General features: G+C 38.8%; 1 protein-coding gene across 3 annotated transcripts in view; it reads right to left on the minus strand.

Annotated features, from left to right (window-relative positions):
- jmjd1cb (jumonji domain containing 1Cb) overlaps positions 1–17,506 on the minus strand; it is a 129,966-nt gene that overhangs the window by 58,381 nt on the left and 54,079 nt on the right. For all 3 annotated transcript variants that reach the window (XM_017431847.3, XM_017431846.3, XM_025009500.2), the window contains exon 2: positions 9,706–9,933. In XM_017431847.3, the coding sequence (XP_017287336.1) occupies positions 9,706–9,933 (228 nt within the window). The remainder of the gene's footprint in view (positions 1–9,705; positions 9,934–17,506) is intronic.

The raw sequence follows: 17,506 nt of genomic DNA on the forward strand, positions 1-17,506 counted from the left end.
GCTTCTCGGCTGGCCTGGGAACGCCTTGGGATTCCCCCGGAGGAGCTGGTCCAAGTGGCTGGGGAGAGGGAAGTCTGGGTCTCCCTGCTTAGGCTGCTGCCCCCGCGACCCGACCCCGGATAAGCGGAAGAGAATGGATGGATGGATGAAGATGCTATGCCCCCTCCCTTGCCTAAGGACATCTGTGTATCAGCTTTAACTTTATCATGATTTCATTTAGATTATCTTAGCTACTATTTTGACTGTCTTAGCTCATGTTTAGATATGTTTAGTTTCATGAATTTATTTAGATTATCTTATATTTAATTTAGCTTATACATGACCGATATTTTTACTTCTATATCTCTATATTTGATTATGATGTTTTTATGATGTTAGATATGATGTTTTTATCTGTATTTGATTATGTACCTGATTGTTGTTTCTGTGTTGTAAAGCACTTTGGGTCGCCTTGTTGCGGAAAAGTGCTATATAAATAAATTTCACTTCACTTCACTTCAATATAGCTTCCATGCAGCAGCTGTGATAAGCATGAAAAAAGGACGAGACGATCAATTTTTTCCTACCCAGGTAAATGGAAACCTCTACTCTGGCAGTGCTTCAACCAGGTAGCATTACAGCCTCCTTATTTTAAGATCTCCGAATGGCTACTGCCTGAGTCCTCCCCAGCTGATCTGCCCAGGCAGCAGGTAAGACTAAGTTGCCCTTGAAAGACTCTGATGGCAGCAGGAGCTGCTCCAGTATAACCTGCCTAGGCCCATTCATCAGGCCAGGAAGAAGAGGAGGGTGGCCTGATAGCCCCACCCCTCTCATGGGTGAGAGAGATGGTGTTCCTGGTTCACCAGCTCTGCCCACCAGGACAAATTGTGTTGGTCTCTGACTCCCTGCTGCTGCCTTTCTCCAGCTGGAGGAGGAGGAAGCTTGACTGTTGAAACAGCAGGCCCTGTCCCACCTATGACTCACCCAAGCACACAGTCATGTTCAAAAATAAATTGTTTTACTGCTGCATTCAGACTTGAGGCAATCAAAAACAATAAAAATTACAAAATTAAATGGGAAGGTTACTTTTCTGCACCTACAGGGGGATGCTGCCTCTCGCAGGTAGTGGTTTGTCACAGATTTCACAATTGCACAATCACTGTAGGCTGATTCTGACAACCCTGCTCTGCTACTAGGTGGCGCTGTAAAAGCAATATTTGGGAACAGTGGGAGAATCCAAGGCTGTGGCATATCTCTCTGCGCAAAGAGAGGCGGGCATGGCTCTGAGTGTCAGCAAACAATATTATGGGGATACAGGCTCCAATTTGCTTTGATTCCATCTCGCTTCTCTGGTGTAATTTACACTTAAAATCGAGGGGAGTCTACTTGCACCCTGCAGAAGTAAATTTCCTCGCTGCTGAGAAAAGGAGCAATGTGAACAGTGCCTCCGGAACAGAGTCAGAGCTACTTTTACTAGTATATTTTAGTCCCCAAAAAGGTGGGGAACGGGATTTACCATATCCTGGATCTGAGGACAATGACCAAATATCTCAGAAACAGAAATTCAAGATGTCTTGAAGCTTTGGTCAAAAGGCAAAACTCACGATTTACTGGACCATCAACGTTCCAACCCTCACCTGTGGTCATGAGGTTTGAGAGATAAGGCGAGGAGCTCCATCATCTGGGGGGAGCTTGGAGTAGAGCCGCTGCTCCTTTGCATTGAAAGGAGTCAGTTGAGGTGGTTCAGGCATCTGATTAGGATGCCTCCTGGGCGCCTCCCTTTGGAGGTTATTCCGGCATATCCCACTGGCAAGAGACCTTGGGGTAGACCTAGAACTCAATGGAAATATTATGCATCCTCTCTGGCCTGTGAACACTTTGGGATTTCCCAGGAGCTTGAGAGTGTCACTGGAGAGAAGGATGTCTGGGTTTCCCTCCCGGACCTGTTGCCTCCGCAAACAGACCACGGATAAGTGGTAGAAGATGGATGGATGGATTACGCATTCATACATCCTGTGTCTTGTGCATCAGGACGACTGGTTCACATATGTCTATTTGAAAAGGGCATATTTCCATGTATCAGTGTATCCACCGCACAGAAAATATCTGAAATTCACTTTTCAGGGTGTCTATTACAAATACATGGTGCTTCTCTTCAGCCTGTCCCTGGGCATGAGGGTGTTTGTGTAGTGTACCAAGGCAGCAACAGCCCTACTGAGAAAGTGGAAAGTGGGACATCCAGTTTAGCACCTATTTGGATGAATGGCTCCTTTTGGCTCGGTCAGATCAGGAGGTTGTGATGCACACAGGGGCACTCATTCAGCACCTACTCGAGATGAGCTTCATGATAAACCACAAAGAGTACGCTTTTCCCAGTGCAGAATATGGTTTTTCTCTGTCTGTTGGTGGACTCTGTCTTGTTCACCACCCATTTGTCAGCAGACCTTGTGGATATACTAAGATTCTGCCTCTTGTTTTTCCACCAGTACAAACCTGTTCCTTTCAGGTTGTGCCTCCAGCTGCTGTAATTGATGGAATCCTGGCAGTTCCACTAGGCCGACTGCACATGAGAATTTTTCAGACAAAGTAGCCATGCTCGGACTGCACCCCACACGTCATGGAAAGTGACAGTTATGGTGGAATGCGTTATAACTAGTACCTAGTGTCACCAGGCTTTTCAGGTAAATGGAGTGCCTTTAGGTTCCGTCCTGTGTTTTAAAAATGTTGTCATGAGGCTAGTCTTGTCAGGTTAGGAAGGAATTCTTGAGGGCCACTCTGCAAGAGATCTCTGGAACCAGAACCTCCAGTGGTGTCAAATAATTTGTCTAGAGCTCGTGGCTGTGTTTCTCACCCTGAATTGCTCCCTCCCATTCCTCGGTGGACATCATCTCCTTGTGAGGAACGACAAGATGACTACAGTAGCTTGTATAAACCGCTGTGTTCCCTTTGGTAACACACTCTAGCTTGCAAGCTAATCATATGAGGCAACAGGCATCTCCTGTCTCTCAGAGCTACCCACGTTCCTGGAGTTCTGAAAGTTTGTAGTTTACACACCAGAGTTGTACATTTGATAGGGACACTTAAAGCTTACCGACTGAAACAAATAATTACACTAATTTTGTAGGTGTTTACAGCTAAATTTAAGGCTGCTATAATTAACATTTTGATGTTCACACAGATCAAAGGAGAACAAAAGGAGCAGCAGAAAGTGATGAACCAACAGGATATTTCTGTTACCTTGGCTCTCATAAAGGTGACCTCATTCAAGTGGCACACTTTCTCACAGAGAGCTGGTAATGAGATCCTACAATTGTACACATAAGTAAAGGAGAGTAGTCACTAGCTTGAGACAGATGATACAACACAGTCATAATAAAGTCCACCCACTATCAATTCTAGGGTTTTACATATCAGGACATAATGATCTGGTCTGTACCAGGTTTTGAAATTATTCAAATCCAACCTCAAATACACAAAAACACAGAATCCACCAAGTCATTATTTGTTAAACAAAAAAGTCAAACTGGAAAAGCTGTAAGTGCAAAAAACTAAGCCTACTCATGCTGCTTCCATAAGATTTTTCCATAAGTTCAATATCTACCAGGTGCTGCTAATCAAATGTATTGATTTAAATGGAATGGTAAATGGTCTGTACTTATATAGCACCTTTCTAGCCAACCAGGCCACTCAAAGCTCTTTACAACACAATCTGCCCTCATTCACCCATCCACACACAAATTCATACAGCACTCTGCTGCAACTCTACAAAGCTAATATAAATCATCTATAGAGACTAATCAGTGCTTTAAACTCAATTCATACACCACTAGGGCACATCGAAGGCAATGAGGGGTTCAGTGTCTTTCCAAGGGACAGTCCGACATGTAACTGCTGCCAGGAATCAAACTTCCAACTCTCTCATTTGAAGATGACCGCTCTAACCCATGATCCACAGGCGCCCCAGATTTACTGATTCTCAACAGTGCAACCACCATCATAAAAGCAGGGGTTTTAGCAGCTTTGTGCTTTGGAGCATACAGGTGTACGTTAACGCAATGCCAAGGCAGAAAGACATCAGCAATGGCCTTAGAGAAGCAATTGTTACTACCCATCAATCTGGGAATAATAAAGGTAATTTCTAAACTATTTGGAGTGCACTGTTCTATTGTGAGAAATATTTTTCACAAGTGGAAAACATTTAAGACAGCTGCCCATCTTCCAAGGAGATAACTTTCCAGCAAATTCACCCAAAAGTCAGACTGCTTAATGCTGAGAGAAATTATAACAATAAAAAAAAGATCTCCATCTCAGACTCTACAGGTTTCAGATAACAGGTTAAAGGTTAAAAGTCATGAAAGAACAATTGGAAAAAATAAAAAAACTGAATAAGTATGGCTTGTTTAGAAGGACTGCAGAAGAAAGCCTCGTCTCTCTAAAAAGAACAAGGCAGCAAGATTTAGATGTGCAAAGTTTCATCCGAATGAACCACAAGACTTCTGGGACAATTTCCTTGATCAAAGTAAACATGCTTAGTTATACTACACAAGGCTACCAAACACAGAATATCAGCACAAACACTTTATAACAAGTGTCAGCACAGGGATGAAAGGCTAATGGTTTGGGCATCTTGCAGTCATTGAGTCAACCAAAATACTCTAGAGTCAAACGTGAGGACATTTGCCTCACATTACTCCACAACCATGTGAAAGACTGATTAAGTTTGAGAAGCATCTATGTATCCATAGTACACATCTTATCATTTTAAACAACAACCTAGAAACAACAGGAAATGTCATCACAAAAATCAAAGCTGCAAAGTTTACAAAACATTTGTGTCACTGCTAAAACCTTTGGCTTGACAATACTTACACTCATCTTCTTTTCCAGCCTTCCAAAACATTTTTTTAAAGAATGAAACTTCTAAAATGAACTTAGTGAAATTTCTTATTGCATGAGGTGTGTGAAAGGGCTAATTTGCTACTGATCAGGGAGATGTTTTATGTGCAGGCCTTGATAGCATCAAGGTAAGCTACAATTACACATGCACACAGATTCACAGGAGGCAGATTACGCTAACCTAGCTACATCTGCTCAGAGGGACACACAGAGAAGCAAACAGCAGGCGAGGGGGTTGGTTACATTTTTATTGACCTAATTTCTATCAAACTATATCTGACTTGCTTTTGGCTAACAAGCTCATGAGCAAAGCACCCATAAACATAATAGGTGTAATGTAGGCAATGTTATACATACACTACAGAGATGGGAACACTTTAGAGAAATTTCATAAAACAAAGCGGCTTTAACTGAAACACACATTAAAAGATTGTGAGCCTGTGGACCACGCATGGACTGGTTTCTGGGTTTGAATATTATTTTAATTGTCACAGTTACAAAATCACAGAATTTTTTCATTATCTGTTCCTGCAGTTGAAATTCTCTTTAATAAAATATTGTGCAGAGTTTCTTGGTTGTTTGTGGTTTAGAGTAACACAACTTTGATGGCCCAAAGGGGGAAATTCCCCTGAACATTTTCCTGCTTTGAAAACTCAAAGCCCTCACACATAAGTACGTATGCACGTACGTTGGTAGGTAGATACGTACACTGTATATCTGTATATGCACACATTTAAACATTAATATATATATATATATATATATATACACACACACACACACACACACACACACACACAGATAAATGGCAACCAGGATGAGGCCGCAATGAAGTCAGCCACAACCAAATACCTACAGAAAGTAAGGCAGGTCCTGAAGAGCCAACTGAATGGTAAAAACAAAGTCCAAGCCATCAACACATATGCGCTGTCAGTCATCAGATACCCTACCGGTATAACATGGCCAAAAAAAGGAAGCCACTGACATCAAGATACGAAAACTGCTCACAATGCAGGGAGGGTTTCACCTTAAGTCCAGCAACCTGAGACTGTACACTAGGAGAAAGGAGGGAGGCAGAGGACTAGTGAGCATCAGAGCCACTATACAGGATGAAACAACCAAGATCCTGGAGTACATGAGGAAGAAAGGGCCCAATGATGATCTGCTAAGTTAAAGTCTCTGGCAGCAGAAACCCAATGTAGAAGAGGACAAGAAGGAACCCTCATAGAAAGATAAGCCCCTGCACAGCATGTAACACTGGCAGATTGAGGAAGTGGCTGATGTCAACAAATCCTACCAGTGGCTAGAAAGGGCTGGACTGAAGGACAGCACAGAGGCACTAATCATCACAGGAGCAATAGAGGCTGGGGTCTATCATACCAGGCAGCACCCAAGATGCAGGCTTTGTAAAGATGAAGTCAGGGAAAAAAAAAAGGTTTTCCTTTGATAGTTGTTACAAAACTACCCTGAATACAAAACACAAGACTATAACAAATATAAAAAGTTAAATTATTCAAACTCCAAAAGTCTCTAAAATGATACATTCCTACAAATTTATAAAAGTATATATACATACATATATACACACACACTAGATGAATGCTCAAAACAAAAAACAACCCTAAAAATCAACAACTTCAAATAACTTACAGCTTCTTTTACTGCGATTTCTGTCTTTTTAATCCTGTGAATTTTGAACAAAGAAGATACAACCAGATACTGCTGGTGTGTAGCAGACTACTGGGAATGAACCAGAACACTTCTAAAAAAAAAAAAAAAAAAAAACTCCTGCTTTATCTGTGTGTGTAGGAGCTATTAAAAGGTTTGCCAGTAAAGTCTTAATTTGTCTAGAGAACATTCACGCCTGGATCCAGCACCATCCAGGTCTGATCAGATCCTTCTGGTCTGTATGGGGCCATTTTTTTTAACTATTCTTTACATTTAATGATTTCCTTTATTTGTTTTATGTGTGTAATATTTTACTCTGAGTAAATAAATGTAAATGATCATTCTTGTCACTATCTGTAAAAACAATTCTAAATTTACTTTTTTCTCTTCATTATTTACTCTTGCCATTTTATATTTATTATGCTGTACATATTATTTTAGTTTTTTCTTCCAAGACTTTACAGTTGCCCTTTGCTGCTTAACTAAACAATTTAGTGTGCTCATTAACGAACTATTCTTAGTCAGCCTTTTATTTTCAGTTGCTCTATTGTAAAAGGTGTGAATGTGTGTAAAATGTCTGATTTTTCATAGCACTAAATATTTATTCATTACTGAATGAATAGCTTAGTATAGTATACCTTAGGCCTGTCGCGATAAACAATAAATCAATTAATTGCACAATAAATTAAAATGAGGTTGATAATTTTCATTTATTGGCGTTATTGTTTCTTCATGTCTCTGTCTCTTTTTACTGAAGACACTGGATGACAAAAGGCTTAGCACCTGTGCTCTTCACTGACCCCTCCCTTTCTCATGTCCTTAGCGAAAGGGGGGCGTGGCCTATTGCGTCAGGTAGCCAGCCAAGGCGCATTGTCATGTTCATCTGCAGCATTAGGCCCGTGAGGAGTTAGCAAGCTAAGCTAAAGAAACACTGTTTGATATTGGGTGACAAAACAAAAAGGAATTGGTTTCAAGGTTGAACATAACAGCAGCGGAGTGGGAGCACTTCGAATTCAAACCAAATGACCGAGGCGAACCGCTGAACCTTTGCGAGCCAGTATGTTGAATCTTTTTTTCTCTTCCAATGTGCTTTTGTTAGTTTGCCCTTTCTGTTTATAAAACTGGCGGTTTTGGCCGTCTTCTCTATATAAAACTATTGATTATTATATTTTAAAGGGCTATTTAGATTATAGACTTCATAATCCGTACTGTTTTGGTTGAATCTAGTTTTTATTTTCATTTATTTATTTATTTATGTTTAGTTTTTTATCAAGTGTTTTTTTTGTTAACGGAGGCTGAGAGTCCATTTTATTTTGGTTTTTGGTTGTTTTGTTGTTTTGTTCCAGTTCCAGTGTTAAGTGTTCTTTTGAAATTAAAGTTTATTAATCTTTGAGAGGATGTACTTACACTATTATGTTATTATTATTACATTAGTTTAAAACTGTCTCCAAACGATATTATCGTTTATCGCAATAATTTCTGAGACAATTAATCGTCCAGCAAAATGTATTATCGTGACAGGCTTATGTGAGCTTAGCCAAGTCTCTGAGCTGTGGTAAATACTGAGAATGATGTAGAGATGAACAAAGAAAAAACACACACACACACACAAAGATTCTCATGACTAGTAACATGTACATGTCCACACTTGTTTGCTTTCCTCTACATCCAATTTTTGAGCCTCATCAATTAATTTACAGTTACGAGTGAACAGGTGATTAGAGACGACTTTATTCACTGAGAACTGCAGAGCCTGAAAGCGACATGAACATTTTAAGCAAACAAACAAAAAAAAAATCTATTTGAGGCTTTGATGTTGTTGCTATGACAACAGCAGCAGTGAGAAATGACATGACTAACTAGTGGAAAAAATACTGAAAGAGTGAGAGAAAAACAACCATGTGAGTGAGTGAGTGTGTGTGTGTGGGGGGGGTGTCTTAATTCTTATTTCCCATGTGTGAGCTACTGTGGACTCTGCTATTACATAATAAAAACATTGAATCACACAGACAGTCGCTGAAGAGTATGTACACAATCGAGGCAACAGTCACTTCCACTTCAGACATTTCTGAGCTGAACTCATCATTCAGGGACTGACATGAAAGCAAGCAGCTCTGAAACATTTACAACAAAAAAAAAATACAAATAAAAACAAGCTCACCAGAAGCATGTCCACACAGACCACTATCAGCACAAGTGTGCAGGAAAAGATGTGTGCGTGTGTGTTACAGAAATACTACAGCTTCAAATAAACAACTAAAACACCGCAGCAGCCACACTGGTCACCACATCATAATGTGTGTGTGTGTGTGTGTGTGTGTGTGTGTGTGTGTAGAGAACGAGACACAGGGCGATTACAGAGATTACATCAAGGCTCCAACGTGTTTTTTGATCATCACACACACACACACACACAAAGCTATTTTTGTTTCTAAAATTTAAAAAAATGTGTTACCTCATCTATTTTAAATTCCCATGTTTTTGTAAATTGTTAGAATGTTATTCATGGTGGCACTGAAACTAAACTATTAAAGGCCTAACATTCCTTGAAGGAATGAATATCAAACGCTGCTTTTCACGATCATCTTGTGTTGAGAACTGACAGAGTTGACAGAGTTGTAACCATTTTGGTCAAACTTTGAAAATAAAGTTACACAGAATCTCATATGATATCACAAGATGTCACGCTCAGAGTGACTATATGACTCTCAGCTCCTACCACATCAAGTTTGAGCTCAATATCTGTGTAAATGGCTTTGTTATAGCCATTTCTTTTCTCTAAGATCAGTTGGCTGTGGTAGCCATCCTGAATCTGGTTGACTCCAAAAGTTAATCAGTTGTAGATGAACATCTAATTATTAGTTTCTGCAAATTTCATTCAAATCTGTCCCATGGATCATGAGGTATTTTAATAACACAAGAATACACCCACAGACATAGGTGACAACTTAAGCCTTTGGCTGCAAGTAATAATTAAGCGCCAAGTTTATCAACATGTTCTGCTAACAATGCTATTGATGAGAAACCAGCTGTATAAAAAAATGAATCAGACTTAACTATAGCAGCAGGAGTGCCGAAGTAAAAAGGCGCTCTGTCTTCAGATGTGGACAGTACTGGTCCTGTTATTGTGTGCAGCCTGTAAATAGGAAACACAGGTCTTACCAGTGCAGGCCACTGTATATGCTTGGCCTTAGTTCCTTGCAGGAGGCCTCCTGGTCCTCCTTCTCCTCCTGCTGCTGCTGCTGCTGCTGCTGCTACTGCTACTGCTGCAACCCCCTCCTTCCTCTTGGCCCAGACCAGCTGGTGCTCCAGGAGAAACAGCTGAAAATCCTCATAGACCTTCACCCACTCTCTCTTGTCCCACTCCTGGTCATCAAACTCTACATATACCTGGAAATGAGAACAAAACTTATTCAGCATGTAGAATGATTTGGTTCTGCCTTTACATGCTGATTTCATACTGGAACCCCACAACTCCAAAACCCTTTGGCAGACAAACAAAGAAGAAAAAAGACAAGAAGGAAGAGGAAATAAAATATTGCTAATTAGATTTCAAAATCTTTATTGAATTACAAAAACAAAGTTTTTACTTTTTGTTAACTTAAGAAAATTATTTTAAAATTAGACAAAAAGAAAAACAAACAAAAAAATTATGAAGAGATTTTATTGTTTATTTGAATGATTTTATGACTGATGTTTTTTACAGCACTCTGGTCAGCTTTGTTTAAATGTAGTTTATATAAAGAAGTTAATTTGATGGAGCAAAAAAAATAAAACAAAAATAAAAAGAGAGTGGGAACAATGAGGAGGAGAAAAAACAAAAGATGGAATGATATTTTATTAATAATAAATTTCAGATATAAATTTAGACATACTAGTGGTGATTAAAAGTGATTTAAAAATCAATTTAATAAATGTTACTATTCTTAGTTTAGTTTATTTAAACAATGATATTGTTTAAATACATAATAATTAATAAGCGACAATGATATTGACAAAACTTTATTCTGTTTTTCTTTGAAAGTTGTAAATAAAACACAATATTTTAACAAATATAACTAAATGAATTAATCAAACTCTAAACGTGTCCAAAATGACAAATTTATAAAAGTGTCATACATACTAACATTTTCCAGTAAAAATGTTCTCCTTGAGAAATACTTCTATATTTATATGCCCAACAGTTTAGTCTAAAAATCAGGCTTCGTACAGTGTTACGGGTCAAGGAGTCTGTGGTAAATGTTAATTCAATACAAGAAAATATACAAAACAAGAAAAAAGTGAAGTGGAGGTAGGATCCATATTGGCCAAGTATCCTAATGCAACCATCCAAGGTCCAAAATCAGCAGGAGCAGAAATAAAGGGCTTGCTGGTCACTCGATCACAAACCAAGTGAACTTTTCTCATTTTCTCACCAACACCTACAGATATAACCCAGTGAGACACTACCTAAAGCTGCACCTTTGGAGCCACAATAGAATACAATCATCCTATGTCAAAACTAATCACCAAAGTGGTGAAAGTAGTGAGGAAAGTTCTAACATCCATCACCATAGAATCTTATTTCATGGCACTCAATATTTTGACTCCATTTGTTCATTTAGTTCCCATAAACTTGTTTGAATTAAAACTATTTCATTCTATTTTCTGTAAAGCAAAAAAATTGGTTTCTTTTAGGTCTATTTTCTATGCTCAGAATTTTGTTGAAAGTGTGACTATTGATGCATCAGTGATTGTTTTAGAATTACATCCTCACTGTCTGAATCATAATCAAATCATGACGTGCCTAAAGATATCCACCCTTTAATACAGAGGCGAAATAACATTTGCAATTATCTTGTCCATTGTCCGTCCTACAGTGTACAAACCATTCTTCAGTCTCAACATGATCTTTCCACCTTTTTGATCATATCTGTCCAATTGTCTACTGTAAAGAAATTATAACTATTTGTATGAAGTTGCTTTTGTTGCTGCAGCGGTCAGTGTTTTTATCACCTAGCTGTAAGCATGTGCAGTTCAATGGGATCTGCAGCTCAAGAATATAATGGGTATCCATGCAAATGTTTTCCAAAATGGGTGAATTTTTGGACAATTCCAAAAGATCTTGTGGGGATTCGTTTCACCCTTCCCAGTTTCTCAAACATATAACCACTGATGCTGAAAGAACACGCACTTAGATTAAGAAGCAAAATAAATTGCCTTAAACCTGGTTTGTAAACCCTGCTGCAGTAGAGATCAGAGCTACACTGTAAAATGTACTTAAGTTATTCAGCGAATATTATAAATACTTATTTTAACAGTCATGGGTACTTTCAGAAAAAAAAACAAAAAACGTTACAAATATGCTTTCAGACCACAGGGGCCCACTTCAGTCCTAATAACCACTAGAGGAAGTCTGCCTTTATATTTTCACACTGACAGCTCTGTTGCCATTCATAATCTTTAGAAAGTCTTTTATTTTTGATCTACCTACAGAGTAGGTTCTTTCTTAGCTAAAAAGGGACTTTCGAGTAATGCAAGGTGATAGGATTGGTCCTTACATAAGTACACTCTGATTGGTTGAGTGAACTAAAGGCTTTTCTAGCACCTGAATTAGTCTAAATTGCATTAGTATTGCTAAAGTGGAAGCTACTCAACTGTCTCCATTGTCTGCTATGACATGCTCTTCTTTTAATGTGTGCAGCACAAAGCAGTGATCTGTTGTATGACTCTTGGCTCCTTTAACTACTCCTGAACATTTGTAGTTCTCTTTCAAACTCTGTTTCATTAATAAAACAGAAGACCCACAACACACAGGTTCAACTACGTAGTCCTCTATTGTTTGTGTGGAGAGAGAGTTTCATGTGACCTGGCTGTGCTGAATGTCAATCACAGCGTTTCTCTGGTGGTGCAAAACCAACAACATCAGACTACTTTAACAGCCTTATAGCGTGACTAAAAGTCCTTATACCCCAAAGATAGTCTTTAGAACTGTTTGGTCCACAAACACCCTTTAATACATGGAATTTAGTTGAGTTATTATAAAAAAGATAAGAAATTAAACATGTTATTGGCTGTGTGTTTGGTATGGAGGTGAGCAGTTCAGTATACAGTATTCTTTTAAAAAACTATTCAAATTTTGTGTTGTCTGTTTCAATGTTCATTTCTGCTTGTACCCTTCATTTGGTAGCTTAACCTTCTTAAATCATGGTTTGGTGCATCAAATAGTCAAAATGACACATAACAATTTCAAAGTAACTGCCATAAAAACCAAGATTTAAATTTTATTGTCATATTTGATCAGAGTCAGATCACATTTTCATACCCTCTTTAGGACAATCTAGTGACTTAGAAGTGTCCTGAATGCACAGATGAAGACTTGTACTGACCTTGTCTCATCTCCCCTTTCTCCAGTCCTTCCTCTATATAACTCCATCCCTCCCCCACTCTTCTCTTCACAGACAGAGAGAGAGCGAAAGAGAGAGAGGGATAGAGAAAGGGATCAATGAGTGCATCTCTACTCGTTCAGGATCCCACTCTCTTCCACTACCATAATACCCAGCTGCAGTCAGGTGAAGTCCCTTTCACAGAACAGTCTACAATATAACTGAAAAGACAATACCCTCAGGATGTTCAGATATCACCAATCAAGTTGGCCATGTCCCAAGCCAATGTGAGCTTCCATAAAAGAAGCTGGACTTGTGGAATCAGAGGAGACACAAAGTGGAACTGAGCGGCACTGGAGTAGAGCACGATGCATAAAATGTGTCAAACATGACCCGTTCTAAACCTGTATCTGTCTGATCATACTAACCATTGGTCATCCTGAAATTACATATTCAACATACAACACCAGTTTACCCTTTACGTACCAAGTATATACCCTTTAAGTAGAGATGCACCGATTCCGGTTTTTTAGTTATTTGTACAGCTCTGACCTGCTGATACAGAATTGTCATATACAGATTTCTCTAAAAAAAAAAAATACAACTGATGTACTTCACACAGTTTTCTGTGCAGAGTTGCAGGGTGGTACACCCTGGACATGTCGCCAGTCCATCACAGGACAACATAAACACAACCAACCATGTTTCATCTAGTGACAGCTGGTATTTAGTGAAATTTGGAGTTTGAAATGTCTGTTGTATAAAAAAAATAATTTGATGTTAGAATTTTTCTGGATAATCTGAAAAGTTGTTACTGCCAGCCTTGGTGTTTTATCTGATATATTTTTTCCTAATTTCTGGTTAAATGGATAATTTGATTGTCCATTTACAATCAAATGTTTAAAGTAAAAAAATATCCCTGAAAACAAACAAAAAAACAACCATCAAGTTATTGAAGTTTCTCTTTCTCACTGGAAGTCTACAAATAATCTCCGGATTATTAGACAGATGGGGTTGGTCTGATAAAACTCAACAAAAAATATTTACAGTATATCTGATTTAAAAGTCAGAGCTCAACGTTTTTATTTTTTGTGCACACAACTGCACTGCATTACAGAATTTTCCCCCCTAGATGCCGATCCACAGTAAAAAAAAAAAAAATTTTAGTTTTACTAAAACAAAATTATCACTGTGCTGACATTTTAACTGTCTATCATCTATTCTTAGCATCATTATTGATAACAGTAACAGAGGTCTCTGTGCTTACATCAGCTGGAAGTGTTCCCAACAAGCTGCTACCATCCTGATCCACCATGTTTCACAACAGACAGAGGTTAAAAACTCAAAGGAACAAACAGAGCTGTAATTCACTCTTCTGTACGCTCCAGCTCAAACCAACTGTCTGCTACACGTTGAACAGCAGATAATATTCCTCCATGATCACCAATTATAGCCTGTCAGGCTGGTTATCAGCTGATACTGGTCACGAGACAATTACCGGGTGCATCTCTACCTGCATGTACAGAGTAATAAGTCACTTCATAATATAGCTCAGCCCCCAAAATTACCCTGTACGTATCCGGTAAGTCCCCGGTGCATACCCAGTAGGTACCAGAGTACCCCGTTTCCAGTATGTACTAGGAGGACCCTATAAGTATAGGGTAATAAGTCACTTCATAATACAGCCAGATCCCTATAAGTATCTAATACAGGGGTGGGCAATCCTGGTCCTCGAGGGCCACTATCCTGCAGGTTTTACTTGTTTCTCTGCTCCAACACACCTGATTTGAATCAATGTGTGATTAACAGGCTTCTGCAGGACATGAAGAGGTCATTTAACCACTGAATCAGGTGTGTTGGACCAAGGAAAGAAGTAAAACTTGCAGGATAGGGGCCCTCGAGGGCCAGGATTGCCCACCCCTGATCTAATATGTACCGGGGGTGTACCAGGTAAGTGTCCTAACAGATAATGGTCGCAAAACATAAAGTGGCAGACAGAACCGGTGTAATTAGACCAGAGGGGATAAAAAGAGGGGGTTGAAATATTTAAAGAAAAGTCAAATATCTACCAGACAAATTCAAAAGGGGTTTTTGCTGAAAATACCCATCCCTAGTTGGCACTAGCTGATGTGCTGCTAGAAATGGTGGGTCAACTCTGCTTTTTACTCAGTGCTTTTTTGTCAACATATAAATGATGTGGATCCACCCTTAACGTGTTGTTGTGCACACCATGGAATGTAAATGTGTCATGTCATCCTATTATTGATAAGACAAGATGACACTTTTATAATCATGCAAAAAGTTACACGATTATCATGGAGGGTATGGTACAGGACAGCCCTACCTTACACATACTGACCATTACAGCTCTAAGACTACCTTCCTATGTTGGCTCAGAGGCATAACACTGGTTGGTTGCCTTTAATTCCCCATGCCACCTCAGTTCTGACATAAATCTCATGCAGACAGGAAGAAAAGTGGCAAGGGCTTTAGTGATCTCTTCCAGCCAGCAGACACTGAGATGAAGCACATTCACGCTTTTTTTGTTTACAATTTTTATGTTGTTGGATGTATGTATGTGTTGATTCAATTATTTAATGCATTATATAAGAGCAAATCTCCAAACTTCACTGTACTAAGTGTATACTGACAGTAAAAGCAATTAGACCTAAGTGCTGCAGTTCATTTGTATATTGCCGATGCTAACTTTTTACTACCTGAATTTATTCTTCACAGTTGTAACAAGGTTTGTTGCTTTATTTTCCATCCAAGCCATTTCCCCTTTGTTATAATTGTACCGCTCTCATTTATTCCAAGACATTACCACCACACCACACCACATCCCAACAGAAACTAATCCAGCACTCTCACATGAGCTGCCATCCTCCGTTCATCCCTTCATCCTCAACTGATTCCAGACAATAAAGGTTGACCTCAATCTGTGACTGACACACAGTCCATTCTTGTTCAAGTAGCATTTGGTATCCTCACTCTTTAATTAACAGATTATCTTTTCAGGGTTATGTCATTTAGTTGCACACCTGGCAACTATTTTTCTCAATGATTTGTAGATTTTATTTGGCAGCTACTTTTGAGTAACGTCTACAGTATCCAAAAGGAAATCTACAGACAGGGTTACAGCCCGTTAAACAAACAAAATGAGCAAAGATATAGCCAAGTAGAGAAGCACATAAAGACACTGTGGTATTTGTAACAAGCAGATGTTTTATAAACTAACATTTATAAATCAGTGTTAGCACTGACAGAACAAGAAAACCGTTTAAATGTCAAAAGTCCATCCAACATATATAATGATTGTGTCAAACCCAGCGAGCAGTCTTGTCCATATGTGGAGACTAAGTTGACTTCATTGTCAGTAAAGCACCAGGACAAGATTGTGACCTTCCGTTTACCTTCAGGAGCTGCAGCTATAGAAGCTGCCCAGCGGGTTTCAGAAAATCACATTGTCACGTGATTTACTTGCATTGACAAACAGCAGAAACTTTAGTTTTAGTTCACTGCCTCTTGTTATTCATCATAAAAGAACAAAATGTTCCACTCAAATCAAGTTTTGGTTTTCTAGTAGTAGTAGTAGTAGTAGTAGTAGTAGTTCAGTTCTAGTAGTAGTAGTTCAACAAGCTGTACAAATCGCCAGGGGGAAAAACCAAGCCACCCTTTCCACCAGTTCCCATAGAAATGCCCCAGATTAGATGATAGATTAAAAGGATTGCAGTATGAATTGACCTGAAGCTGCATGAAGCTACCAGATTTCCACACAACATTTAGAGAAAAATATAAAGAATCAATGCAAGAAACGTCTGTTTAATTTGCTTTTAAAGTATTTAACTGAATGCACATTAAGAATTTGACAGACTTCCCCTACCTGGACCATGTCATGGGTAAGGTCAGCCAAGTGTGTGTGTATGTGTGTGTGTGTATAGTCAAATAGGCTCAATTTAAACCAATATTGTAATGTGTAGTTTAATTATGCAAAGTATTTGTTATTCAACCTTTGCAATATGCAGTGATGGTACAAGGGTATGAAGAGGCAACTTTTCTCTTTTTGAATGTAATAGTCTCTGTTGGGTCTACAATAAGAAAATTAATTAAAAATAATAATCTTGCATATTCAACAGATGTAGGCAGTTGTAAACAGATGTGTACTAGGCTCTGGGGTTTGAGTCAAATGATCATTGTTCAAATAAGAAAAGTGAGAAAAAATGATAACAGAAAAAATAAAATTAAAAATCTCTTGCACATCTGATTTTGCTGCAAAAAAGATTGGTATACTGCTGCTCAGTTATACAGGTCAACAAATCAAGTGATTCTCTAACATGTACTGGACAGCCTGTATAAAACAAGTGATGCTGTAATCTACAAATGCAGAACCCTAACTCTGAGCAATGCATTGTAGATCTTAGGGAACCCTTCAGTCCAGCACAGGGTGGGGCTAACGTGAACACATCACAGTGTCATTGCTGGAATGTTGCAGTCCTTTTATACATGCATGCACAAGGAAAAATATTCACAAGTACACTCTCAGTTCAGTCATGAAAAGCACATGAAAGGGATTGGTAAACTCAGTGTCTGAGTCTGTT

The sequence above is a fragment of the Kryptolebias marmoratus genome, linkage group LG2 (assembly GCF_001649575.2).
Source record: "Kryptolebias marmoratus isolate JLee-2015 linkage group LG2, ASM164957v2, whole genome shotgun sequence".
NCBI lineage: Eukaryota > Metazoa > Chordata > Actinopteri > Cyprinodontiformes > Rivulidae > Kryptolebias > Kryptolebias marmoratus.